This window comes from Bemisia tabaci, chromosome 5 (genome assembly GCF_918797505.1).
Source record: "Bemisia tabaci chromosome 5, PGI_BMITA_v3".
Classification (NCBI taxonomy): domain Eukaryota; kingdom Metazoa; phylum Arthropoda; class Insecta; order Hemiptera; family Aleyrodidae; genus Bemisia; species Bemisia tabaci.
The window spans coordinates 23,054,770-23,081,777 of record NC_092797.1 but is presented as its reverse complement, the minus strand read 5'-3'; the positions used below and the strand labels follow the sequence as shown (position 1 = coordinate 23,081,777).

Genomic DNA, 27,008 nt, shown 5'->3' with positions numbered 1-27,008 from the left:
TAGAGAATTTTGTTTGTACTTTAATCGTAAGTTTCTGAAAATGTCAAGGAAAAATATTCATAATTTTCCTCTAAAATAAAAATTTCATCAAAGGAAATCTGGCAACTCTCGAATGCTCATACAGCGTTTTTCCTTAGCACAGCAGTATACCTGAGCAACCTCCAAAGTTTCGATTTTTTGGCGCTTAAGTCTTTTTAAGAATGACCAATTTAAATCCAACTCCAAAAATGTAGCTTTGTCTGCACTCCAACTGACCTTTGGATAAGCCGTGGATGAGGACAACGGCCTGATCCTGACTCCCCCGTCAAGATCGAGCTTTTGATACTTGGATGCGGTCTGGAGGAAGAACCAGACCGACCAAAGCTTCCTACTTCGCCGGCGTGCAAGCGGCCGCCTGCGCCTCAAGCCCGGAGCAAAGGAGGAGATGGTATAAAGTTAGAATCAAGGTCGAAACCAACCTCAGTCAGTTACTGGTCATTCGTCATGGAGCTGTGGTCGCGGGTATTTTTAACTTTCGCTTTCATAGGTAAAACATATTTCATTATCTTAACCACTATAATTTTTCGAGCCCTCATCACCTCCAGCCATTCATCGCCACGAATCTTCTTTTACTACCGCATAACTCCTCATTTTAATTGAAAAACACCTTTTGCCGTGCAATTTCTTTTCAATGAGTTCCTTCTTAAACTCTCAGAATGTTCCAATACACACAGTTTTCCCCTCATTCGTTAAGGCTCTAGTTTTTAAATGATTCATCGTGAATTTCAAAAGATAAAAACAAATAGAGTCAGATTGTATGTTGAACCAATGCGCTTTAATGGAGGTTAGTGCCGCGAAAGGCTATTTTTTCATGTTATTTAGTTTCCCCGTCGATTCATTTTTTCAAACGTACATGATAAAACAGTGCTGAGATAGGATAGACTTGGTAAAATTTTGCTTACTTAAATTTTATAAGTTTGAAGAAACAGTACCACTGCCTACTACCTTTCGCCTGATAGGCTAGGTTCCTTTCCCTTTTATTTCCTGACGTTTATCAAGCCAAATCGATAGATCGTATTCGATGGTGGTTTGATGTAATGTTTGGCTCAAAGAAATAGAACATAACCTCAAACAAAAATTTTAGGACTTAAGTTGGCAAAACTGAATATGAGAAAATTCCTAACAATTTCACTCTTCATTGCCATTTTGTACTCATAAGTACCAAAAATCTATCACAAAAACCCCGTTCCTCAGATTACTCAATAGGCTATGTTTACATGTTGAACCAATTGATATCTATACAATCTCACCTGTTCGATGTATCGAATACGATCCATATGCGGATATTTCATTCAAGAGTGCGTAGAGCAGGATACGTAAAAATAATGTCTTTCTCTTTATCGCGGAAAATACTGTCGCTGTACAGCATGCCCCTAATGATCCGTGAGAAATCCATCAGAATTGTAATTTCGCCGAGTATCATCCGTTTCATCATTAGTTATAATCGCCAATGCATGAGAGTAATAAACATGTATTCACACCTAAATTAAAATAATTATAAAATATCAATTATTTTAGGAGAAAATATCGGTGATTTCCACGTGGTCTTTGAGTTCAGCACTCAGTGTTGTGAATAATTTGTGTTGCTTCATGTTTAGTATTTATTACGGTGATTAAGAACCAAATCAAACGTGCAAGTCGTTTAAAATATGAAATATTATCTGTGAAATTTGCGAATTTGCAAGCTTACAATCAGTGAAAGGAACAAATTGGGCTACATGTTGCACTGAGAAACCACCATTTTTGGCTCCTTCAAAAAACCATCCATCTCCATAGGAAAACGAGTGACATGCATGTCGTTTCTGAAATGAGCCAGAAGTAGTGCTTCCTAATTGCGAAGTATAGTTCAATTAAGCAGTATGACTGCCATCAGCCGCATGACGCAAACATTTTTAAGTCCATGAAATGGACGAATTTCTGTCAAATGGAACTATGTGCATTTAGACAAGAGCCTTGAGACCAATAAGAATATATGCATAAAAGGAATCACGTTATATTGCACACAGTTCCCTTCGGCAGAAATTCGTTCAAATAGTCGCCCTAATACCGACATTTACGTTTAAATATGATTTTGTCAAGCAAATGAGAGGATGAATCAGGGATAACCACTTCCAATAATAGAGATCAGTTTCGACAGGTCAACAAACAGACTGAAGGTCACGCAGAATTTTCCTTCTTCTCTGAAATTCATCGAGAACGATGTTCTCTCTGCGATTTGGTTTTTCACTAAAAAATGATTGATCTTAAACTAACGAGGATTCATTAATCTCAGAGGGAGCAATCAAATTGTCCGTATAAGTCCTGGTGCTCTACCTGGTTTTTTCGGGCGCTAGTAAATTCCGCCGAAAATGGGTAAATTCCGCCGATTTTCCATCCACCGAAAGTGTAAATTCCGCCGATAGGTGCCACCGAGCGAGTGTAAATTCCGCCGATGGAGGAAAGGGAAAATGTTTTTGGAACGGCACTCATATTCGGCAAGAGCATCAAGTTAAGATGTCATGTTACGCAGTCCAGCTGGTACCGTAAAATTTTGGCGCTCGGTCTCGCTACAGCTTATAACGATGAAAAATCCGAAATCGGTCTTTGGCTCCATCATTTTTTCGGCCTGATATACTTGGACCCTGATGATGTTGATGATTCGTTCACTGATCATTTTATTGCGTCTCAACCAGACAACGAGAAGTGTCGTGCGTTTGCTGATTATCTGTGCGAAAATTACATTGCTAGCGACAGTTTGTTTCCGCCTCAAATGTGGGCATTTCACAACGCTAACGATCAACGCTTGTGAATCTTTTCATAGCAAATTCAGGGAGTACTTTTATTCCGGCCACCCTAATATAAAAATGTTCGTTGAAGCTTTACTCGCCTACCAATTGGAAGTGTACGTCCGGATTCAAAGTGTCGGGTCTCCAGCCAAGCTTCGGTCAGACGTCAAAAGGCAAAAAGCACACGTAGACAATGCAATTATGAAATTTAAAATTCACCAAGACCGTTTCAAATTTGTTAAAACAGTTTCATACCGTTTCAGCACAGTGAAAAAGTGAAAAACTGTTGGTCTTCTTACGACATGGGTCTCTTTTTTGTTTTATTTTTTGACGTGGGGCTCTCTACACCCTAAATGTTTATTTTCTACGCTCTCCTCTCCGACTTCAACTCATAGACATAGAGGTAAGCAAATTTGCACTACTTACAAATCCTGTTTCAAAAACATTGACCGGCGGAATTTACATTTTGGGTGGACGTCATATCGGCGGAATTCACAAATCGGGGGAATAATAAATCGGCGGAATTTACACTCCAGAAAAATAAAATCGGCGGAATTTACAACCTCCCGTTTTTTCATCTATAGGCGTCTGAGTGGTTTATTTTTAGGAGCTTACTCCCCCTTGTTTTTACCACGTGGTTTATTCGCCGGTGCTAAGCAATTCATTGCCATCTATGTGTCAGCAAGAGCCCTCAGTTAAACATGAAAACGCTAATATCAAGGCTTGAACCAAATGAAGGCGTCGTCATTGCGCCTAACGCTAACTTTTGCATAATTCAAGCTCTTTACAGCCAGCAGATCTTCAGATCCACTTAAAGTATGAACTCGTGAAATCAAGGACATAAAACGACTTTTAAAAAATTAGTGTTGATTTTTACCGTTGCAAAACTTTTTAATCCTTCAGTACTAATCCAAAGCATGGCTGACATTATTGATTTTTCGTTTATAACAATTTCTTAGTCTGGCAATAAGACATGCTGCGAATTATAACCATCGGGAGAGAGTGCATCTACACTCAACAATTTATTGGATCTGAGAATCACCTTCGGTACTTCCTATTCACATGTTATGGTTGAACGGTGCGATATGAGATTTAAGCCAAACTACGCCACGAAGTTCGCAACTACTTATATAAAAAGGATACCCAAAATAGAGCAGTGAAAAAATATCCCGCGGGGAAATGAAAATAAACTGCCCAGCAGAGTGCGTCTTACTCAACTTATCGTGAGGAAAGTCATAAATTAGAAATAAACAATGTGAAGTGTTTTTTTTTCTTCTTTTTTTCGATCATCGAAGTGCCCAGAGCATGATCCGGACTAAGCCGTCGCACCATGGATCGAGTCAATAGAAGAGGTCGGACAAAATTTAGAAACTTCAAACGCTGATAACTCCGTTTATACAAAACTTTGAAGTTTTAAAAGTGGTTCCATTGGTTTCCTCTTTAAATTTCCTTTTAGGAGCATTCCGTGAAAGTTAAAATGTGACGAAATAAACATCAAAATTTGCAGTTTCATTCAAAAATTTCATGTCCGACCTCTATAATTGACTCGATCCACTGTGCGTTGTCTCGTGGTCAAGAATTTTGTTTGTCCTGTTCCGCCTTGATCGCAGAGGAGCATATGGGAAGCTTTGAGCTTATTTACAATAAATTCGGCAACATTGGAGGGGTCGTCAAGCAAGGAAGGTGCAAACGCTTGCTGCTCACGGCAACTATCAGTTTTTGCGGATAACAATCCAATTTTCCTATTACAAACAGTGTGAAATAAGACCATTTACGAAAGAAAAGGCAACACCGTGCTATCTTGTCTCGGAATAAAGCGCTTAAGGCGGTAGGCGCTTTAAAGTTCCTTCACAGTTCATTGGATGTTGCCATTCAGCACTGTAAAATCCTTATATTACCATCGAAGAATGCGATAATTTAACGAATGATAGTTGCATTTGGAAACACCGTCTCATGCATTCAACATTCTTGCCACTTCACTCGGGTGTAGCTTTGAGTTTCATGAAAAAAAACAAGGCGAGTGTGCCGCCGAGTGCTCTCACTTCATTAAAAAGGCTGAACGAGATAAAGCGTCGTGGTAAATACTAATAACAGGTGAATTGCGGACTCTTCATTTCATTTAATATTATTTTCCTTACCCTCCTAATTATTCACTGATTTCAGACTAAAATTCCTGAACATTAAGAATATCTTCCGTTCTTTGCGCCAAAATTCATTTTAAGTTTGAATTCATCGGAAATTCGTATGGAATTAAAGTAGGGACCACAAAGGACTAAACGAAACCTGTCCTAAATGTCCCTTCATTTTTGTAAGGTATGCAATTATTGCTTAGTGAATTTGAAAGTTTCCAATTAACGCATTTAGTGAGAATATTTGATTGGGGAACATGGTTTAGGGTGTTTTAGTCCTTGCATAGTCCGCAGTGGTCCGTGGGTAACTGTTTCAGTAGAGGACCCTTATGGTATTTTTTCCCTGTAATTTTGCATTTTTTCGTCTTTTAACGACTTTACAAAAAGAATATTACCCAAAATGCATGAAATACCTTACCAATTTATATAATTACATACCAATTCGGCTATAGCCATCATCAGGGTAACAAAAATAAGAACGCAAAATGAAATAGGAACAACAACCCCTATGATACCATCACGCCTGAAGCCGTTCATAAAGGGAGTTTAAGTCCACTATGTTATATATGCGACCTTTGGATCAATATACGAGGCAGAGCTAATATTAAAACAGGGATATTTCATGATCCCGCGTGCGGAGTCAATTTAATCTCACAGTGTTTAGCGTTATACATTCGGAATGAATCGTTGGGTAACTGTAGGACCATGTGAGCGAAAGCTAGTGGGCTTTCGGGGCATCGCTCTCAGCATTGGGTTTTACCTCTATTTTTTCTCTCTCGTCTCGCACAGGTATCCCATCACTTGAAATAGAATTCGCCGGAAGCAGTAGGGCGGCACGGATAAAGTAGAAATAATTAAAGTAGCAAAAATGGGGAGACATCAGGGGTGGAAATTCGCTACGTGAAGCTGAGCCGGCACGTCCTCCATTCGGACGTATCTCTGCCAAAAGGAACTATATGCATTAATACATGAGCCCTAGGACCCATAAGAATACATGCATAACAGGGCTCACGTCATATTGCGAATAGTTTCGTTCGGTAGAAATACGTCCATTTCATCCTTTTTCATTCGATCTAAATTCTATAGGGGTCCACAATATATAAGCTTGGAATATATCAGCATGATTTTATTTATTGCCATCTAAGTTTTGTGAACATTGTTTTTTTTCACGTATAATTCCGAGGAAGTATATAAACATATATATATAACGCAGCGCTTCTTTCTGTTATCTCGTAGTCTATTCCCACGCTTATTTTATAGGCCGCCGCGTCGTTGAGAACGTTTTATCGATTGAAAGTGCGATGTGAAACCGATTCACAGGCAATAAACGTAATTTTGATTCTAAATATTTTTGCCCCTTAGAAGGGAGCATAATACTCCGAATCTGATGGAATAAAAGGAGCCAATTATCGTGAAACGTGATCTGAATCACTCTTAACTGGACGTACTTCTGCCAAACGGAACTGTGTGCATTAGGACGTGAGCCCTGTTATGCATATATTCTTACGGGTCTCAGGGATCATGTTTTAATGCATATAGTTCCGTTTGGCAGAAATAGGTCCAACTGATGCTCGCCTTCAGTTCCACTTCTGTCAGATTGGGATGCAAAATAACGCAGCTTGGGTGAGCAATGAGAGAGAAATGGTTATTATGTTATTTTGAAATCGTACGCTGCTGCTTTACGACCACAACACTGAGTTATCCAGTCACAGCACATCCACAATCGAGGTTTCCATGAATTTGGTTTTGAAAAGTTTTATTGATTAACTCGTGCTACTGCTACCTTTATTTTGAAATTCATTATTTGGAATCATGATTTAAGTACTAATTTACCAAATTTCACAGGATCAAATTATGATGGCAAGTTTCGCTTCGAGTCCGCAGTTGAAAATAATAATATTATGTCGAGTTTTTGGCTCGATTATAGCGTTAGGTAGGACTCCAGCTCAGAGTCAATTAGACATACTCAATAAACGTCATCTTAGAGTCTGTTTGTAATCAAAATCGACTATAGTCAACTGTTGTAGTTAATGTTCACTTGACCTCATCTCCGATATGAAAACGGATTCCAATCCACTTTAACAGTGCTCTGATACTGGATCAAGGTCGCTTTTTGCGTGAAAGTAACCCAAGTATTTGTCCTGTTCTTCTTGCTTCAATCTTCGAGAAAATAGCAAATCCACAGTGAACTTTATTTCTATGTCTTTAAAGCGGAAGATGCGCTATCATTCTATAGCTACGAAAATTGAACTTTTCTTAAACGTAGTTTTGGCATTGTGGAAGTATACATCCCCCCCTCCCCCCGGAAAAGCATTATTATAACGCTTGCACTGAAAAAAAAAAAACTCCGGCCGTGGAGGCCGTACATACGCGCTACATAGACATACCGTCCGCGTTCCAGGCGCAGAGACCGAAAGTTTCGGGTGTAGCACCCGGAGCGATCAAAGTTACGGCTCAGGCACCCGGAACTTTCGGCCTCCGAGCCTGGACCTGGAAACTGACGTTATGTCTATATAGCCCGTAACTCTTTATTTCCAGTGTGGTGCTAAGTTTCGAAAAAATATCAAATCAAACTCTCCTAAAACTCCTCTTCAACTCCAACCTAAAATATTTTTTGGAGGAGTGCTCTGAAACCGGTGCAATATGGCGTGTGCTCCGTCCTGAAACTACTCGCTGCAGACATAAAACATCAAAGGTCATTAGCTCTCAGCTCCGGCTCTCATGTATAGAAGGTACTCCATAGAGGGTGGGTTCACAACCTCATTTTAAAATACCCCGATCGATCGTTAGATAAAGGTTGTCACGTTCGTTAGTAATGTGTTGACATTTTTCAGGTTCATCCCCCGAATGACCTCGTGCTCTTGCTCTCGATGAAAATCCTTTCATATCTTCAAATTTAAACGACTGGAAATGAGAAAATGCTTTTTGAAATAACCTGGAAGCTATTCATAAACGGCGTTCCACAATCACTTTAAGCGCGAAAATTTAATGAAAATTAATTTTAAAAAATCCATCAATATCATTCGGACCGCGTTAGACTGAAAGGAACCAAGCCACCCCAGCTATTGGCAAATTTAACCGGACAGTTTAATTTTTTACAAGAGAACGCTTGTGCGGATTATTTTGAAAATTTTGAGGAATCTGCTTCGTACTATGTAGAAAATTCACTGAGATTTGCGCAAAAATCCGTACAACCGTTTTCGTGTAAAAAATTAAATTGCCAAGATACTAGTGTATATGTCTTCATTTTTTTTTTCATTTACAGCGTCCCTCATTCGTTGCTCTATCGTTTCGTGAATAGCCGAACATTATCAACTTTTCGTATGGAAGAGGACCAATCAATTAATTGCCTAGCGTAAATGGCTGCTCTAAAATTCAAGAACGTTCGGACCAGTAACCATTTGTTTACTTTCAGATCCTAAACAGTGTATCATGCATCCCTCGTAAAAATTATTTATGAGCGGCTCATGAAGCTTAATTAACCCTTAATCATCAGAAGCCAATTATGACCTGCTAATAGCTCATTTTTACCACAGAGCTGGAGGTTTATGTCAAAAATGAGGGCACGCGACGTTTTTTTCGAAAGTACAAGACTAACCAACAAACAAAGCATCAAAAACAAAACCGAACAAGCGGGAAAGTTCTAATACTGTCGTATTAGAAAAGCGTTCAGGTGTTAGTAAATGTATTTAGTGAAGAAAGGAAGTATATTCTCCGTCGACTTGGCTGGGAAATGGAAATAAAACATCAGCTGATAGCAAACAAAGGTTACCAAGGAAACCGTAAACGCGTATTTTTATTTCCCGAAAATGAGCTCACCGTTGAGCTCATCAGGCGCGTTTTTTTAGGCTTCATTTGAGTTCAACGATCAATTTCGATAAGAATTACTCTATACCGCTAAGAAATTTTCTTATAGACAAACGATCGGAGCTACCTGCGCATTACGTTAAAAGCATAAAATACAGTTTTCACAGCTTTATTTATGTCGAAAATGGACCCCTCCAAAAAGCCTACACATCGATGAGCTGGTGCTCGATTTAAACGCATTAGCACTAGTATACTAGTATACTCAGAGGCAAGTCGAAATCAAAAAGCGCTGCCTATCGGCTGAGCGCTTAAAAAATTGAAAAAATCTGAGGAAATTTTGCGCGAACTTGTGCGGAAGAACCTTCAAATATCTCAGCTAACGTCACGTCTTTAAGCATGGGATAATATCACACTGACCTGAATAATATTGGGTGAATTTCGCGTCCGTGTTTATTTAGTTTATCTTATTGGCACTATGATCCATATTTTGCCTCATCAAATTGACAATCAAACATTGAGCATAAATACACTGACATTAAGCGAGTAGAAACTATGAAGTTTATTCTGGGCGTTTTCCAACGTGGTCGTATAAATAGTCGAAACCGGAGAGTGCAGGATTTCAATCATAAAAAAATAATCCCCGTTAGATCAATGCAACAGGATTTTGCCGATGAAAATGAGAATTGTTGACACTTTCTAAATATTCAACATAACAGATGAATCTCAAATATCATATGATATATCATATGAGAGAAAAACACTAAGAAATGGCCCGAACTGTATGTAACAAGGTGGAGAATTGGCGCTGGGTCCACACCATTTCAAGGGGAAAACAAAGCCAAGAAGTTCCGAAAATTCAAATTAGAGTCAAATATAAAAGAGTAGGTATGTCACTGACGACTGTGATCTGCTGATGAGGTTCAAAAAGATCCAAACTTGTATAGATCTTTCACCGTGACTCCAACTTAATATTCCAACGCAAACTGCCTGAGCTGAACACTCTCCCCCCGTCAGTTTTGTACTGGTACTCATTAGAGTTGAAAAAATTTATTTTTGACTCCAATTTTAATTTTTGGAACTTCTTGGCTTTGTTTTCCCCGCGAAATGGTGCGGATCCAGCACCCTTTCTCCACCTCATCTCCTTTTATATTCAGTCAGTTTATCAGTAAACTTCACTGGAAAAAAAAAACATATTGGATCTAGAGTTCAGACTCCAAGCCTCTTAATTTAAGCGGATTTCGTTTGGATTCAAGCAAAAATCCGATTGAATCAAGATTATTTTTTCTTGTCAATGTTTTCAAGAGTCTGGACTCTAGATCCAATGTGTTTTTTTTCCAGTGAAAGCATTTATTTATGTTCAGCGATAATCGTTTAATTTGATCGTCCATATTTCCTCTTTTAATCTCCCAGCCAATGCAACTACACACAGAACGAAACACCCCCCCCCCCCCCCAAAAAAAAAAACTTGTTTTAAATTTTGTCTGTATTATTATTTGTTTTCAGCTGCAGCAGCGGCACAATCCAAGTCATCGAACCGACGACCGGCTCCTTCGCGACCGGCGACGACGACGCAGCAGACAGCGGCGGGCGCCCTCACAGACGAGTGCCCGGAACCGAACGGGTACTTCGCCGACGGATACCAGTGCGACAAGTATTACGTATGCACCGACGGTGTGATAACGGAAAAGCTCTGCCCGGACGGCATGGTCTTCAACGACTACAACCCATCCGTCGAGAAGTGTGACTTGCCATTCAACATCGATTGTTCCCAGAGGCCGGAAAGACGTAAGTCCTCCCACGCACCACTCCATGTCCCCATTTCCCCTCATAGACGATTTTAGTGGTGACGTCACGGAGCGATATTGGTGGTTCGGTATCTCGAAAGTCGAAATGTGCCCCAACAAACAAACATAACCTCCAAAATGAACAATTGACGAAATAATGCTAAGACTAGCCTGAAACCAAACAATTAATCCATGGGACTTTAAAATTATGAAAGCTACTCATTTACCAAAACGTTTGAGATCACAATCACAAGAATTGATTGTAAAATAAACTCGTAATATCATAGACAGCCATCGAGCGAATACCCCTACCCCCCCTGCCCATATCCCGCAGATTCCTCCATGTTCGTTTGTTGGGGCACGTTTCGACTTTCGAGGTATCGAAATTATAACGAGATGTGACGTCACACTAAATGCGTCTATGGTGGACGGTATCCTGTCGTCATAGCTAAGAGAGCCGTAACTCTCAATTTTTCGAAATGGGTTGATTGCGCTGGTTGCAGAATTGTTTTTCGATGCTGAATTCTCGCAGATCAGCTAAAAATAAGGCGATTCGTCCAAACAGCAAATTTGTATGTTCAATGGAGATGTTGCGTTTGTGAGGAATTTGCGATTTGACTATTGATTCTTACATATGTAAAAGTTCGTGAGAAACGCGATGGTGCCACTGGCCTTCTCTGAAATCAACTCCCAAGCTCAAAACTAGCGCAAACTCATTAAGCGCCTGCAAGACTGCTGGAATACTTCATGCATTGCGCCAAATAGTACGGTCGGCGCCAGGCGCATGTTAGCGCCTACAAGACTGCATGAATACTTCTCGCATTGCACCAAACGCAATGCGAGAATTTGCGATAACTATTCGACTACGAGTGTAGGCACATTGTCACTAATTGGATTGGAACACACGATGGTGCCGCTGGTTTTCTCTGAAATCAACTCCCAAGCTCAAAAAAAACTCTCAAGTTGAGGCCAAAATGGAGGGGATATCCCACGCTACCCTGAGAGTCCACCTCTACATCAAGAAAAACTCTGCATGCAAAGATAGGGAGCGAATACGTTAGCAGGGTTGCTGTGTTTTTAATTTTACAGTCCCCAAATAAAGTGGCAGCCCTGTCAATGTATTTGCTCCCTTTGATGTAGACGTGGACTCTCAGGATAGCGTGGGATATCCCCTCCATTTTGGCCTCAACTTGAGAGCTTTTTTTGAGCTTGGAGTTGATTTCAGAGAAAACCAGTGGCACCATCGTGTTTCTCGCAAACTTTTACGTAAGAATCAACGGTCAAATCGCAAATTCCTCACACATGCAACATCTCCATTGTCGTTTTCAAATTCTGTAGGGGATTAATTAAATTAATGAACAATAAGAATGCTAGTATCTTAGCTAGAAGTTGATTTCAGAAGTTTTCGTCGGCAAATCGTGTTCTGCGTGAAATTCTGGTGAAGAATCATGTATCGGGGTGATTAAGAGCGTACCTTGTCTATTGGTCCATTCAATCTAAAAAAGCGAACACAGAACTTGCCTAACTTTTTTCAGAAAACATATTTTATTGGGAGAAACGAGGCAACGCTGGAATGCTCATACGGCGTCGAAACACAACATGGGCCTTTTAAACCCCAATGTTCGATGCCGCGATTATCCTAACGCGAGTTCGAATAATCGCGCTAATTTTAACACGGTGCGGTCGGCAACAAACTCATATCAGCGCCTGCAAGACTGCTGGAATACTTCATGCATTGCGCCAAATAGTACGATCGGCGCCAGGCGCATGTTAGCGCCTACAAGACTGCATGGATACTTCTCGCATTGCACCAAACGCAATTATTTGCGATCGACTATGGGTATAGGCACATTGCCGCTTATTGGATTGAGGACGCATCACACTATGAAGATGGTCATTAATTCATGAGCCCTGTCCACAACGCTCTCGTGCCATGCCCGCGGCTCCTACATCCTGCATTCAGTTGACACATAGTTCTGTTTGCTGACTTTAAAATCCCGCTTTTCCAATTCTTCAAAAGGAATCACGCCCACTTTTACATTGTTTCTTATTCAGCTTTCCAGAGCACACCCCATATTTTTCACCTGGACATAGTTCTGTTTGATAGAAATACATCCAATTAACCGAGATATCGATCGCTCTTTGAAAGATTCAATTGCTGTATTCATCCACCGCGGTAGTGACAAACTTGGTTCCTTCCACCTTGCTTTCATCAATAAATGATACACACATTTGCACTGGTTACGCAATACGCAACGTGAATCTCGGATGAAAGGTTGGTGGAAGAAGCCAAGGGTGTCACCACCGCGGTGGATGTCGTCAAACCCCCAACTTTTCAAAGGGCGATATCTCGGTTATTACAGTTGAAATCTTATCATTACAGTTATATTTAAAATTTCATTACGGTCGGTAGAGGATCCATATAATTCCTGAACTCAAAAGCCTCATTTCTTCGAAGTAGGTCATCGTGGGTTGGTTCCAGTCAGTTGAATTCAATCCAATTAAGAATTCAATCCTACATCCTCGGAGCTTTTGAAACACTTCTGAGGAAGAAAATATTTTCTATGAAAAGGTGGATGGAAGTGAAGTGAGGAAGGAAAGAAAAGAGGAAAGTCGGTGAAAAGGGAAGAGGAAAACGTCTAAAAAGTATATGGGGAGTGAAAAAAGCATTCAAGTTTTAAGAGTTACAGTGAACTGACGTCGTAATTTTAGACTTGGAATTCTAACCAGTTCGCTACATTTTATTACTTCCCATGGCTCAGTGAGTGGGTGGGGGAGGGCAGTCTCTAATGCTGTGCCTCTTATTATGGAATGATTGATGAGCTGTGCATAAAGCAAAAAAGAGGCTGGCGGCATGCTGTCTGTGCAGGAGGCCTTTCTGGTCAATCATATCAAGAAGCTCGTTTTTATTATCTCGATACTTATTTCCCTAATTGTACCATTCAAAATTCGTTATTGAGGTCATACTTGAGAAGATTACCTATACAGAGGAAAATGTATTTGTACCGAATTTAGTTTTGCGGAAACAAGTCTGCCATGCTGGGGAAGAACGTCGTATGAGTCTTCAGACGTTGCAAAATCTCCTTTCAAAAATCACGAATTTTCGGGAAAATGTGTGGATAGTTTTCTTCCAATTTTTCAGAAAATTTTGTTCCCAATTTGATCTACAGTGTCTGAAAATTTCAAAGAAAAATTTCATAACTATCTTCAAAAATGAATTTTCTGAGAGAAAATTTGGCAACATTAGAATGTTTACACGGCTGTTTTCCTTAGCACAGCAGAAGTCACATCAAGATCGAACCGAGCGAAAAAGTTAAAGTTTTAGTTCATTACAAGACTCAACGTTGAGATAAAGTTCAACGCCCATTTTAAGATTCAAAACATTTTTATACACACATTGACAGAAGGAAATTGCAATAAATTTCGCTGAAAAATATTTCCAGCTCATTTTCCCTTCAAAATATAACTTGGCTCTTCGTGTGTTTTTTTTGTCTGCTTGTGGTTCTTTTTGCATAGATAATGAAACGATCAAGCTGTACATGAAAACTGTAATTACGGCCATACGTAGTTAAATAAAGGCCACGTAGGGAGCGTTTGTTCTTGCCACTACATATTTTTCAAACGTGGTGTCAGGTTTTGGACTTCAATTTTACTTTTTCGTGCAGAAATTGGAAAATTTACTGAAAAATCTATTCAGGTACTATCTACATTCATTGACGTGGGTAACTTTTCATTTCAAAAAAATGCATCCCATTGGATTGACGAAAGCCTGCGGGTTGTTGATATAACCGATAATGCATCTCACATAAAATTCCAGTGCGTCTGATGGTGGGAATATTCCATTCGAAATTTTCACCGTCAGACGGCCACGTAAGAGGCTCAACTTTGAGGTCATTAATTCCATGGTAGAAGTCCGGAGGTCATTTTCGGAGGAAGTCTGTTTCTCTGCGCGCCATTCTTGTTTGTATTTTTACCGGGTTTTGTTTGACCGTAAGCGTGAGGCGATGAATGATGTATTTGCGTGCTCATCCCTCGTTGAAGTGGGGTCGGAGCGAGATTGACCACCGCTGAAACAGACGGCCCCCGGCCCGCGCTAGGACGCTCGAATTCGTGGCATGACCTTAGCTAGGTGAAAAATGTGCTCGAAACTAGTAACCCGACATGCCACGTTTACTCGCAAAGTTGCCAAGCTTTAAATTCCCGAGTTTCAACCTTTGGCCTCACCACAAAGCTGATCGAATGGGCCTGTTGCAAACTTTTGCTAGAGCAAAAATAAGAGTTGTTTCTTATAGATAATGCCTCAAAAATCACGATGAGCGCATCGGCAAAGTCTGAAATGCACTCATAACTTCACAATCTGCGTAAGAAATTTGCGTTTTTTTAAGCTTCCCGCTTCAAAAACGATACTACGGCATAGGTGAACATTTTGTTAGAGGAGTCGCTCCATCGTCGGCGATATTCATCATGGCCGACGCTTGCACGCAGTTCCGCGCGTAATTCAAGGAGAGTTCAAGGTCAATCAATTCGGGCGTGGAAAATATGAACGTTAACACACCGATTGTTATCTGGTCTAATCCAGTTCAGGTGTTATCTCGTCCCATCAAACGTGTTTTGGCGGATTGGCGTCGGCTATGATGATTATTGCCGACAATGGAACGACTCCTCTTACAAAATGTTCACCTGTGCCGTAGTATCGTTTTTGAAGCGGGAAGCTCAAAATACCGCAAATTTCTTACGCAGTTTGTGAAGTTATGAGTGCATTTCAGAGTTTGCCGATGCGCTCATCGTGATTTTTGAGGCATTATCTATAAGAAACAACTCTTAGTTTTGCTCTAGCAAAAGTTTGCAACAGGCCCATTCAAAAGAAATGAACCGTACATATAGACTGATTTGGTAGTTGCGTCATTCTTGCGATATTCGACTCATCGATCTGTGATGGCTCCGATTTATGATTTATTGATTTGCGATGGTTCAAATCAGAATAATGAAGCATCAGGTGGGGTAGAACATGCATTCATATTAATACCCACCAGACTAGACTTGAACCCTATAGCGCATTCCCATCACAGGACCTCATAAGGCAAGCTCAGGCCCCCTCCCCCTCTTAAAAGATATTCGTAATACTTAAAAGGCCTCCAAATTGACGCTATATCAATGGTAAAACTATCAAATTACGTTTCTCGATTTGAGATGTTGCATAGGTTTCCTGATATACTTTCTTTTTATTACAATTATTGAAAAAACCGTGTTAGTTTTCTATGTGCGAAGAAAATTCGGTGCAATCTTAAATGAATGATATCGGTTCGTTCTCCTCCAAAAAATAAAATGGGAGCGGAGGTTTTTACGCAAACGTCGAGGTACGAGGTCTGGTAGCTTCACCGTCGAAATATCGTAAAGGTCTGAGCCCCGACCCCCAACCCTCGACTGACATGGCAACGGTGCACAGTGGATCGGATCAATAGAAGAGGTCGGACAAAATTTGGAAACTTTAAACGCTTAAACTCCGTTTACACAAAACTTTGAGGTTTTAAAGTGAATTAATTGGTTTCCTGGTGAAATTTTCCGCTGGAAGCACCCATCAAAATTTAAAATGTGACGAAATAAACATCAGAATGCAGAATTTGCATGCAATTTTTTTATTGCTTCATCTGAGAGAGCTTAAAGAGCTGATTTCACAGTATTTTTTATACTTTTTTTCTGATATGGGAAATAGTATAAAAATAGATTTAAAAGTGAGAAAGTGAGAAAGTTTAAAAGTGACGTCATCTGGCGGCATTTCCCAGTTAAGCACACGCACTTTAGCAGATTAGATCATTTTGTCATATCTTCTCCAATAATTGTTCATTTTATGAACCAAGGGTATCCTCGTGCTCAGTTCACTCAGTAGTTTCCACATAAAACACGAAATTCATCAAAATTCAGACACCTGCAAATTCTTTCTTTGCAGTTTTAGTCAAAATTTCATGTCCGACCTCTCTGATTGACTCGGTCCACTGTGCGGCGAGAGAAGTAAAATGAGGGCGAGACAGACTGGGGATAGAGTACAGGCCGTTCGTGTGTGAAGTACGTCAACCGGCGTACAAGACCGCTTGCCAAACCGAAGTAGACTCTGTCTTTTAATCGGGACGAAATGGGCGAAATTGGGGAAGTGCGGCAACCGTGGGCCTGCACTTGGTGTGGGCGGACGTTCTGTCGCCATTTCATTAGAGCGCGACGTCCAACGTCGATGCGATGCGACGTCACCGAGGCTGACGTCTCGCGCACCAATTTAGCAAACGTGTGGCGATGACGTTGTCCGATTGTCATGACCCGCGCCCCGGCGCACAGCGCTTCGAGTCAATCAGAGAGGTCGGACCAGTGTTCGAAACTCACCTTTGAGTTTCAGGAGCCCATCCAACTCGATTTTTAGGGGCCATTGAATATTTTTTAGGGGCCAAATTGACTTTTTGTCTATTTGTCACGGCGCATTTAGTGGAAAGTTAAAATCCGGTGCCGTGCGTTGGAATTTCAAAAACTTACTAAACAGAAAAATTAGGATTCTTATACAAGGGGGTGGGACGATTTCTAGGGGCCACGTTGGCGCAGAGCCTTCATTTTTTAGGCGCCATGACCGATTTCTTAGGCGCATTTGGCGCGTTGGCGCCTGTGAGTTTCGAACACTGGGTCGGACATAAAATTTCTAACTGAGACTCCAAATTTTGTAGTTTATTTCGTCACACTGACTAGAAAAAACACAAAATAATAGGAAAATAAGGCTGAAAACAGGGACATGAAAAAACCTGGGACGTTTCGGGATGGTCCCAACCCCCTCCTGGACCAGGAAAAAAAAAAAAATTAAAAAATATAAATTATAAAAATCAATTTTTTTTTCTTGTTTATACAGCAAATGAAGGTTTAGGGGCCTCTTTATTTATATAATTTATTTTTAATTTTTTTTTCCTGGTCGAGGAGGGGGTTGAGACCACCCCGAAACGTCCCGGGTTTTTTCAAGTCTCTCTTTTGAGCCTGTTTACCCATTGTTTTGTGTTTTTTCTGGTTAAATTATCCGGGCTATTTTTGTGCACTATCTTCGTCACATTTTAAACTCTAAGGGGTGTTTCTGGAAGCAAATCTCACGAGGAAACCGATGAAACCACTTTCGGGACCTCAAAGCTTTGTATGAACGGAGTTATAAGCGTTTAAAGTTTCCGAATTTTGTCCGACCTCTCCTATTGACTCGGTCCACTGTGCGGCATGGCCGTTGTCGCACGTCGCCCACTCCTTCACCTTTCACACTAGCTCCCATGTCTGCCGTCTGGATCCGGGCTTGGCACGCCTCCAGGCGAAAAGAATAGGCAAACCGCAACGCAGCCGTGGTTAAACCCCGAAACCACGCTCTCGAGGTGAATCTTTTGTGACTAGGTTCGTGTGCCGACACTATTTCGATGCATGATTAATTATCGCCGGTCCTCTGATGTGAGGGCGTGCCTCTATTTTCTCATCAGCTCCGGAAAGCATGGGGTTATTCGGAGAACAAGGCTCATGTAGGGGTTGAGATACGCCCTTGCGTCGGAGGAGCATCGTTGTGAGTTTCATTCCGGTTGCTTTTAAAAAAATCGGATCGACGGGAAGTAGATCCATGTTTTACAAATATCTGTTGAAGTATATATTGAAGTTAATTAGCTCAAAAATAAAATCAGACTTAAAAATAAGGTCGTAAAGAATCTCATCGATCGATTTCGAGTCAGGAAATCATTTGCCATATTTTTTTCCCTTCTCTTTTTGGTTAGGAAACTTCAAAATTTAATAGTATGTTTTGAGACATGGATTCAGTGTCTATTTTTCCTACACTGGCCAATTGAAAAAGATTCCTATGAAATGAATAATGAACTAATCATAACTTGTAGTGTTCAATCATGAAAGTCGCCGGCAGATGCATCGCCGGCAATTTGCAAGCTCGAGGCGCCTTCGATTCCCGCGATACTCCACGCATTGCCACAAAGTTAGTTTAGTTGCCTATCCGGCCAAACTCAACTAAGGTTAATGATTCCACTACTACACGGGTATGCAAATGCCACTTTCTAGCATGCATGTACAGAGGAAAAAAAAGTTCTATTTCAATTCAAGTCAAAATAACTTTTCGCTCATTCAGTTTTGAATTTTACGGTGTCCTGTTTGTAACTCGAGGCTTGCAGATTTCCGGCGATTGCCAATTGTCTACGAGATATCGATGGTGAAACTCCAAACCATGCAATATTGCAGACTCCTTGTCATACTTTATTTATTCAATGGAAAACCCCTCGACGTTAATTCTGAAAAATTTCCACAAGAAACTTCTCTGAGAAAGAAAATTCCGTGAAAGGTTCAAGGATCTATGTTGATTTGACCTCCTTGAAAAAAATAAAATTAAAGCCGAGATTCTAAAACACCGCAAACGCAATTGGTAGTTTAGAAGTCTCGCCGTTGATACACACAACGGTTATTAGTCATTTCCGCATTTAACTTAACTTCGAAGTTCCTAAGTTACCGCGCAAACTTTAATTTTAGAGGAAAAACAAACTAGCAGTTGGCTCAGCATTTTCAAAAATAAACAGAAACTCACTAATAAAAACTACTCACCGATAATTCGGGTAGACTTCGTAAATACATTATCGCAAGGGCTAAAATTAACGCATGATAATAATTTTCAAGATATTTTTGTTTTCAGAGACCCCGAAACCAAGTCAGCACTGCCCCCGGCAAAACGGATACTTCGCCCATGAAGACGGTCATATCTGTGATAAATTCTATTACTGTGTTGACGGCAAATACAACGCTATCACCTGTCCCGCTGGTCTTGTCTACAACGAAAACACTGGAATTTGTACGTGGCCAGATGAAGCTAAGAAAAAGCATTGCTCATCTCAAGGTATGCCCCGCGTGTTTTTCTCTCTCCTTCACAGTCAACATGTCTGTGATCGCAAATGCCTCACATTCTTCAAGGATGACACAATGACACATACTCGCAGCCTCTTTATTCCTCCAAAATTGGGGCTGTCGCACAACACTGCCGTGCTAAGGAATAACGCCGCAAGAGCCTTCAGACCTTGCCATACTTCTTTCAATAAGGAACGAATTCACCGGGAAAATTCTTCATATTCTCTCTCCAATTTTTCTGACGATTTTGTTCACAATTTAATCTAAAACGTCTGAACAATTCAAAGAAAAACACCCTGTTCATCGATTTTTTCCATAGGTTCAAATGGCAGATCAATCGATACATCGCAAAGCTTGCCACGCCACTGTCCGTGAGGGAAATAACAGATTGTAGTATTGTGATTCCCGCGAAATTTGTTCTCTAAGGGAACAGTTGAACTGTTGTGCGAGACAGGAGCTTGTGAGTTGCGACTAAACCGACTAATGGGAAACACACAATTTGGCGGCAGTCTTGGAAAGCTATCGATCCTAAACTTGTGCCAAGATTCTCTTGTTCGTTAGTACAGCCACGCTGCATTTCCTCTGCCGTTTACCTAAGGGAGGCAATTAAGCATTACGTAACGCATATTCGGGAGGGGGTGTGAGTCTCCGTCACGGTACGTTAGGAAGAAGTAGGGGGGTGAGAAGCGTGGTGATGGTCCAAATTTAAAGATTGCGCAATTTTTGGAAACGTAATATTCATGCCACGTCGCTTCTGAAATCTAAAAAAACAAAATTAAAAACCTGGTGAGCTCTAGTAGGTGTTACCAAGGTCGCACATGAGGTTCCTGACAGTAAAAAAATCCTGAGTGCTGGAAGTCTTATCTACTTTATTATTGAATAAGTTTCAATGAATTTTATTCATATGCACTTTTCCTAAAAAATGTACGAAATTTTTTTTTCTTTAGTCACTAGATTTCTTGAACAATAGAAACAGTTGCACAATCTAATAACAACACCTGGAAAATGTAACCTTTTTGGGAAAATTTGTACAAAATTTTCCTCCAATGTTTCAGATAATTTTGTTCGCAATTTCACCTGAAGTTTCTGAAACTTTCAAGGAAAAATATTCATAGCTTTCCTCAACAATAAACATTTTTGAGGAGGAATTTTGGCAACTCTCGAATGTTCATACGGCGTTCTTCCTTAGCGCGGCAGTAATAATGCATGTTCCGAGGCTCTTTTTCCGAATGACCCGGATCAATGGCCAGGCGTGAATGATCGATAATCGATATTTTCCCATTTGAAGCGGTGGTAGAGAATCGATTATTAAGGTGTTCGTTGCGAACACCCTGTTAGTCGATCCTTTCCCATAGGTTTACATGACAGATCAATCGATATATCGCAGAGCGCACCACGCCACTGACCTGGATTGAGCCGTTCCAGGCGGATTCTGCGGAAGAAAATCCAGTTCGAGAATGCGCTGCGCCTGGTGAAATTGGCTCGGAGCCAACGACAACGGAATTGGGGAACGACGATCGGAGAGGGGACAAGGGAAAGGGACCTCTTACATAAAAGCAAAGTGCGTCATGTCTGGATATAATCTATTCAGATTAATGTATTCCTCTTTACTTGCACCATCTTCTACGCCTCCCTGTTGCCACGTCCAGGATCCTCTGAAACTATGCTCACGTTACGGCAGAGACACAGGAACGTAACGTAACATAACGATACTGCCGCGCTAAGCTGCCGAGCTAAGGAGAAACGTCGTAAGAACCTTCAGGCGTTGCCAAATTTCCTTTGATAAAACACGAATTTCCAGGTAAACTTATGAATATTTTCCTTCCAATTTTTCAGATAATTTTATTAGCAATTTCACCTAAATTACCTGAAAATTTCAAGGAAAAATATTCATAACGCTCCTCAAAAATAAACATTTTTGAGGGAAATTTGGCAACTCTCGAATGTTTATACGGCTTTCTGCCTTAGCACGGCAGTAAGGAAAAACGTCGTGTCAAAATTCGGATGTTGCCAAATTTCCTTTGATAAAATACTAATTTACAAGGAAAGTTGTGAGTACATTTTTTCCAATTTTTCGGACAATATCGTTCGCACTTTGAACCAAAGTATCTGACAATATGGAGGAAAAATGCTCGTAACTTCCTTCCAAGATAATCATTTTATCTGAAGAAATTTGGCAACTCTCGAATGTTCACACGGCGTCTTTCCGTAGCACGGCAGAATACGTCATAAATTGAAGAGTGTAAATTCCATAGAAAGATCAAGGGGGAGGCGTAGTGGGAGTACACCCCCCCTCTCCTGGCCACCCGAAAAAAGGAGGAGGAAAAAGAGAAGGAAGAAGGGAGGAGAGAACATAAGAAAGAAAAAGGAAAGACGCTTACATCATTGTCTCAAACTGCATATTAGATGCTTCAATAATTCCAAAATTTTTTGGGGAGGCTCCGGGACCCCCCCCCCCCCACCCCATTTGAGGTGTCTGGATCCGCCTTTGGGAAATTCAAAGTCTGGTAAGTGCCATCAGTTGTCGCCAAGCACGGAAAAAAAGGAGGTAGGGATTGTTGGATGAAATGGCCATTTTTAATTATTCGTGATCGTAAAAACCCAATAAATTATAGGAAATGATAGAAAAAAAGGAAGAACGCTTACATCTGGCAATTATTCATGACGATATTGTCTCATACTGCATATTAGATACTTCAATAATTCCAAAATTTTCTGGGGGGTCCACCCCCACTCCTCCCTACCCGTTTACGGTGTCTGCGTGAAGTTACCACTTGGCAAACAGTGGTTGACGGTAATAGTCAATTTTCATACGTTAATGCGCCTTCAATTACATTGGATACTGTGCAATACTTTCGTGGTGGAATAGTTGCATTAGCACCTACAAACCTAACAGGGATACTTCACTCATTGCGCAATGCATGCAGTATCCCTGTTAGGTTTGTAGGCGCCAATGCAACTCCACCACGAAAGTATTGCACGGTATCAAATGTAATTGAAGGCGCACTAACGTGGGAAATTTGACTGTTACCGTTTCAGACAGTATACCGTTTTGGTTTTCATTCTCATGTCAGACCACACGGCTAGGCGAAACAGCGTATGTGCACGGATAAAAAAGTGTCAGGGGTTATCCCCCAAAATTGTTCTACTACCCAAATTTTTTGGATAATATGGACATTTCCAATTATTTTGGTAGCACCGCAACTCAAGTTGGGGTAGTACCGAAACATTTTGGGTTAGTAACCTAATTTATCGGGATAATACCACAATTAATTGGGATATTACCACAATTAATCAGGGTATCACCACAATTAATTGGGAATGTCTATATCATCCAACAGTTGGGACTTAACCTTTACCTCTTTTTTTTCCGTGCGTGACACTAATGGCTCTTAACAGAGAAAAATGGTCACAGAGATCATTCATCGGCAGAGGTGGATTCATCATGGCACCGCGTTGGCAGACTTTGTAATAGAGAGCCTCAGGCTAATCTTCCTCTACTCTGCATACTAAGTTTGAACAAATTTACCTCTGAAGATCGATGCCTAAAATTGGGACAAGACTGGAAGAGGTGTTCTCGTATCGATCACTTCCGGTGCTGTAACAACAGCACGATGCACGTGTAGCATTTATCTTAGCGCAATGAATATAGACAAATAATGGGAAGTGGTCTATTTTGTGTTCAGCCAACTTTTTAAATCATTCAACATTCTATTGGTAGTACCCGCAATTACTAGACTTACTAGAATTTACCCGAGCAATAGACCGGGACTGTTCCGATCGACATAATTCGATCGAAAAATTAAAGTGAACCTGCATTTCTATTATTTCTCTCGGTTCACGTTTATCTGCTTTGATTCTTGTTGATCCCTTTCTCTATTCATTTTCTCTTTCGTCGTCTATTTATTCTTCACTTCCTCTTTCACTTCTTTCCTTTATCATTACTTTTATTATTATTCTTCTAATCTTCTTCCTTTTTATTCTTCCAACTTCTATTTTCTTTCTCTCATCTCTAATCACGTCCACAACAAATTCACCAACACAAACAGTCTGATGTTTTTGGGGGGTATGATTTCACTATTCGATCACGCAGGAATACGTATTGCCTGCACTATAAATTGAAGGCTAACCGACATGAAGTTAAGGCATCATTCCGTTTGGTATAGAAAATTCTCATTTGTGTGTGTCCCTATCTGACTTGCAATTTCACGAAGATACCACTTCGACAACGTAGGGGCTCGTGGTGCCTACGCTGAAATTGAAGGCAAACTGATAGACCGTTCATCAGGTCTTCTCCCGCACTGGAAAAAAAAACACATTGGATCTAGAGTCCAGACTCTTAAAAACATTGACAAGAAAAAATACTCTTGATTCAATCAGATTTAAGCTTCAATCAAAAGGAAATCCGCTCAAACTAAGAGGCTTGGTTCTCGATTTAAGCAAAAATCCGATTGAATCAAGAGTATTTTTTCTTGTCGATGTTTTTAAGAGTCTGGACTCTAGATCCAATGTGTTTTTTTTTCCAGTGCGTGTAGTAAAGCAATTTTTTTTAATAAATTCTGATTAGACATGGAACTGCACGATGATGCCACAATTTCACTTCCATCTCATTTCTCCGTTCTCTTTTCTTCTTTCTCTTTCTCTTCCTCTCATCTTCTTTTTCCTGATTTCTGCTTTCTTTTTCTACTTTTACTTTCTACTCTCTTCATTTTCTCTATATTTCCTTCCTCTCTTATATTTTTTCTAAATCTCCTTCCTCTTCCTTTTTTCCCCTTCTGATTTTACTCTCTTCTACATCTTTTTCTTCCTTCCTTTTTTTTCTCCTTCTTCTTTCTCTTTTTCTTTTTTCTTTCCTCGTTTTCCCTTTCCTCCACATCTTCTCATTTGTTCTCTTTCTTTTTTCTTATTGTTATCAGTCTAGATAAGTTATCTCTTTCAATAAAAAAATATTTAAATCATTTTTCCTTATTCTTCCCTACACAGAGGTGTTCCAGTTTTCTTGCCCGAATGTGAGCACAACGGAAGCGCAGCAGCACCCTCGATACGCTGATCCTCAAGACTGTCAATACTTCTACGTCTGCATCAATGGTGAAATCCCCAGGAGAAACGGCTGCAAGATGGGTCAGGTTTTCAACGATGCCTCCAAAGCTTGCGACTGGCCAAGAAATGTACCCGAATGGTGAGCTCCAACCTTTTCTCCACCTTTAAAATGGTTTTTTATATGAATGAAATTTAAAATGTTGCGCCTACTCACTTGCATCAATTTATATTGTAACGAGACACATCTCGGAGCCGTTACCGCTCCATCCTCAGTCGTTCGCCAACACAATGATGTTAAACTCGCAAGATTGACTCACATTATATTTTAAAATTAATTATTTTAAAACGTTAGCGGGAAGTATATATTAACGTGGAAAAATCATGAGTTTAAAAATGTCAATGTATTAATTAATTTCTAACTAAAATGTAAAAAGGTCTCATGAATGTCCATTAATTATAAATTTACTAAAAACTGAATGTAAAAATTGAATTACGATTTGTTTGATCAGTTCATCAAAGTCTATTTATTTAATCGATATCAAAGTAAAAGATTTGTTTGAACATTTTTAATTAAATTTTATTTTAGTTTGAAAAGTGCATTACGGCGCATGAACGTTTAAATTGCGTTACGTAAAATTTCGACTGGAAAAAATATTTTGAGATTCTGAATTTCGTGACCTACCTATGTTCTATTTTTAAATGGCGATTGAGTAAAATACTATGTCTTTTTTCAGTGTGGATTGGTACAAAGGGGTACTAACCGACGAAGAATTAGAGGCTCTTGAGCATCCAAAGCCGAAACCAAGGCCAGCCGGTGGTACTCCAACCCGAGGAAAAACCAAGGGAAAGAGCAGCAGACCAGCCGCAGTAGAAGATCTCCCCGTTGAACCAGATGTACTGATATTCGCAAGAAATTCTAGACCATCAGAAAACTGATTTGACATTGCATAGATCACGCTCTGTACTTTATTACTCGTTGTTCCTGTTTCAACTAGATACAATAGTGTTAAGTGTAGCCATTTCAAAGGGGAAAATAAGTTACACCTTTGTTACTCATGAATAATTTGCTCAAGAATTAATATTATTCCACGGCTCAGATTTACAGCTCTAGGCTCTTAAATCGCCGCTCCTCTAACGTAAGGGCGTATCTTGATTACCGCATGAGCCCTAGAAAGCATCGAGTTGTATGTCAAGCAGGGCTCACGCGGAAATCCAGCATTGGCGGATCCAACGAATCGGCAACACTGTTTTATCTCCATTTAAACCTATGGAAATGTATCGATTCTTGAAGGGACCAGGTGCTCCGACAAAAATCGATGATTTAACATGGGTTTAAATGGAGAAAATCCTGTGTTGCCAAATTGTTAGATTCGCCCCTGAAATCCAGATACGCCCTTACGTTAGAGGAGCGACGAAATGTCCCAGAATTCTCAAATTCTTTTTTTTTTTTTGAACTATGCACTGATTTGCATGATGTCGGCTGTAAAAAAAATTTGCATCCAATAATTTTTGTACGTCACAAGAGGATTCAACTTAAATTGCATTTTAGAACTGCTGAAGTTTCGATGATTTGTTTCTTTGATACTTTCTGTGTGTAACAGCATACAAGCGCTGCTTTTACAATAAAAAAGACTGTGATACCATGTCCTCTTTCTGCAATTCCCCTGGAAATTCATCATTTGCCCTGCATTTGTGGAGTACCATGGCAATGAAATATCCTCATATTTTGAAAGAAACATTGTATGGGCTCAAATACATTGAATAGGCTTGTGGCAGGAACCAATAAGAAATGAGCGAGATACGTACAGCTCCCACACTGGATGGTGATTGGCTTGCGTCTTGCACTCAGCCCTAATTGGCTGCCCCCGCACTCTCAAGAGTTCTGTCTTACATTGGCTGTGTTTTAACTGCTAAGCTCCTTTCTGTAAATTACATGTGTTTAAAAATGATCTGAGACTCATCATTTCACAGTGCAAATAACCGAAAGTTCCTAAATAAAAATCGCCATTAAAAACTTTCCTTCACTGCTTCAGTGTGACACTGCAAGATGTAGATTTATAGTGACTGAAGCTCATGTTTTAAGTGTTCGAACAGTCCATTGATAATTGCTGGTGACACCAACCATCAAACTTCATTTGTTATACGCAGGTCGCTGAAAAGGCCAGCTTGTCCATTATCAGATTATCTGACTGCATTTATTCCTTATTTTTCCCTCTCTTTTTCCTCGTTTTATTCCGAATTCAGAATCACACAGGAGCCAAACTTGCCTTATGACAGTGAAACAAGAAAAATACAATCGCTCAAGCAACTGTTACTAGATTTATGAAATCATAGAACCGGGAAAACTTGAAACATTAATTAATAATAAATATCACGAGTAAATAACACTGATCAACATAGAATAACTTGCCAAAAAGTTAGGTAGTACACGTGGGATGATTTTTACAGCTGATTCTCTCTGTAAATTACCTCGAATTCGCTTGAATAGTTTGGTTTTCTCGAGAGAATTGAAATTTCCTTAAAAGCGGGTCTTTTCCGAGAACACTTGG

General features: G+C 40.2%; 1 protein-coding gene across 1 annotated transcript; it reads left to right on the top strand.

Moving 5' to 3' along the window:
* The first annotated feature begins 404 nt into the window (after positions 1-404).
* Positions 405-26,408, top strand: LOC109036686 (protein obstructor-E). The gene is made up of 5 exons (XM_019051046.2): positions 405-526; positions 10,244-10,525; positions 19,211-19,411; positions 24,403-24,598; positions 25,194-26,408. Exons 1-5 carry the CDS (start codon positions 484-486, stop codon positions 25,393-25,395), a joined length of 924 nt encoding a protein of 307 aa, XP_018906591.2. The 5' UTR covers positions 405-483; the 3' UTR covers positions 25,396-26,408.
* Positions 26,409-27,008: the final 600 nt, after the last annotated feature.

What these genes read in the sequence shown, in the direction of transcription:
- LOC109036686 (XM_019051046.2), top strand. Translation starts at nt 484, where the DNA reads ATGGAGCTGTGGTCGCGGGTATTTTTAACTTTCGCTTTCATAG. An exon ending in TTCCCAGAGGCCGGAAAGAC is followed by an intron (nt 10,526 to 19,210) that starts GTAAGTCCTCCC and finishes TTTTGTTTTCAG; the next exon opens with AGACCCCGAAACCAAGTCAG. An exon ending in CCAAGAAATGTACCCGAATG is followed by an intron (nt 24,599 to 25,193) that starts GTGAGCTCCAAC and finishes GTCTTTTTTCAG; the next exon opens with TGTGGATTGGTACAAAGGGG.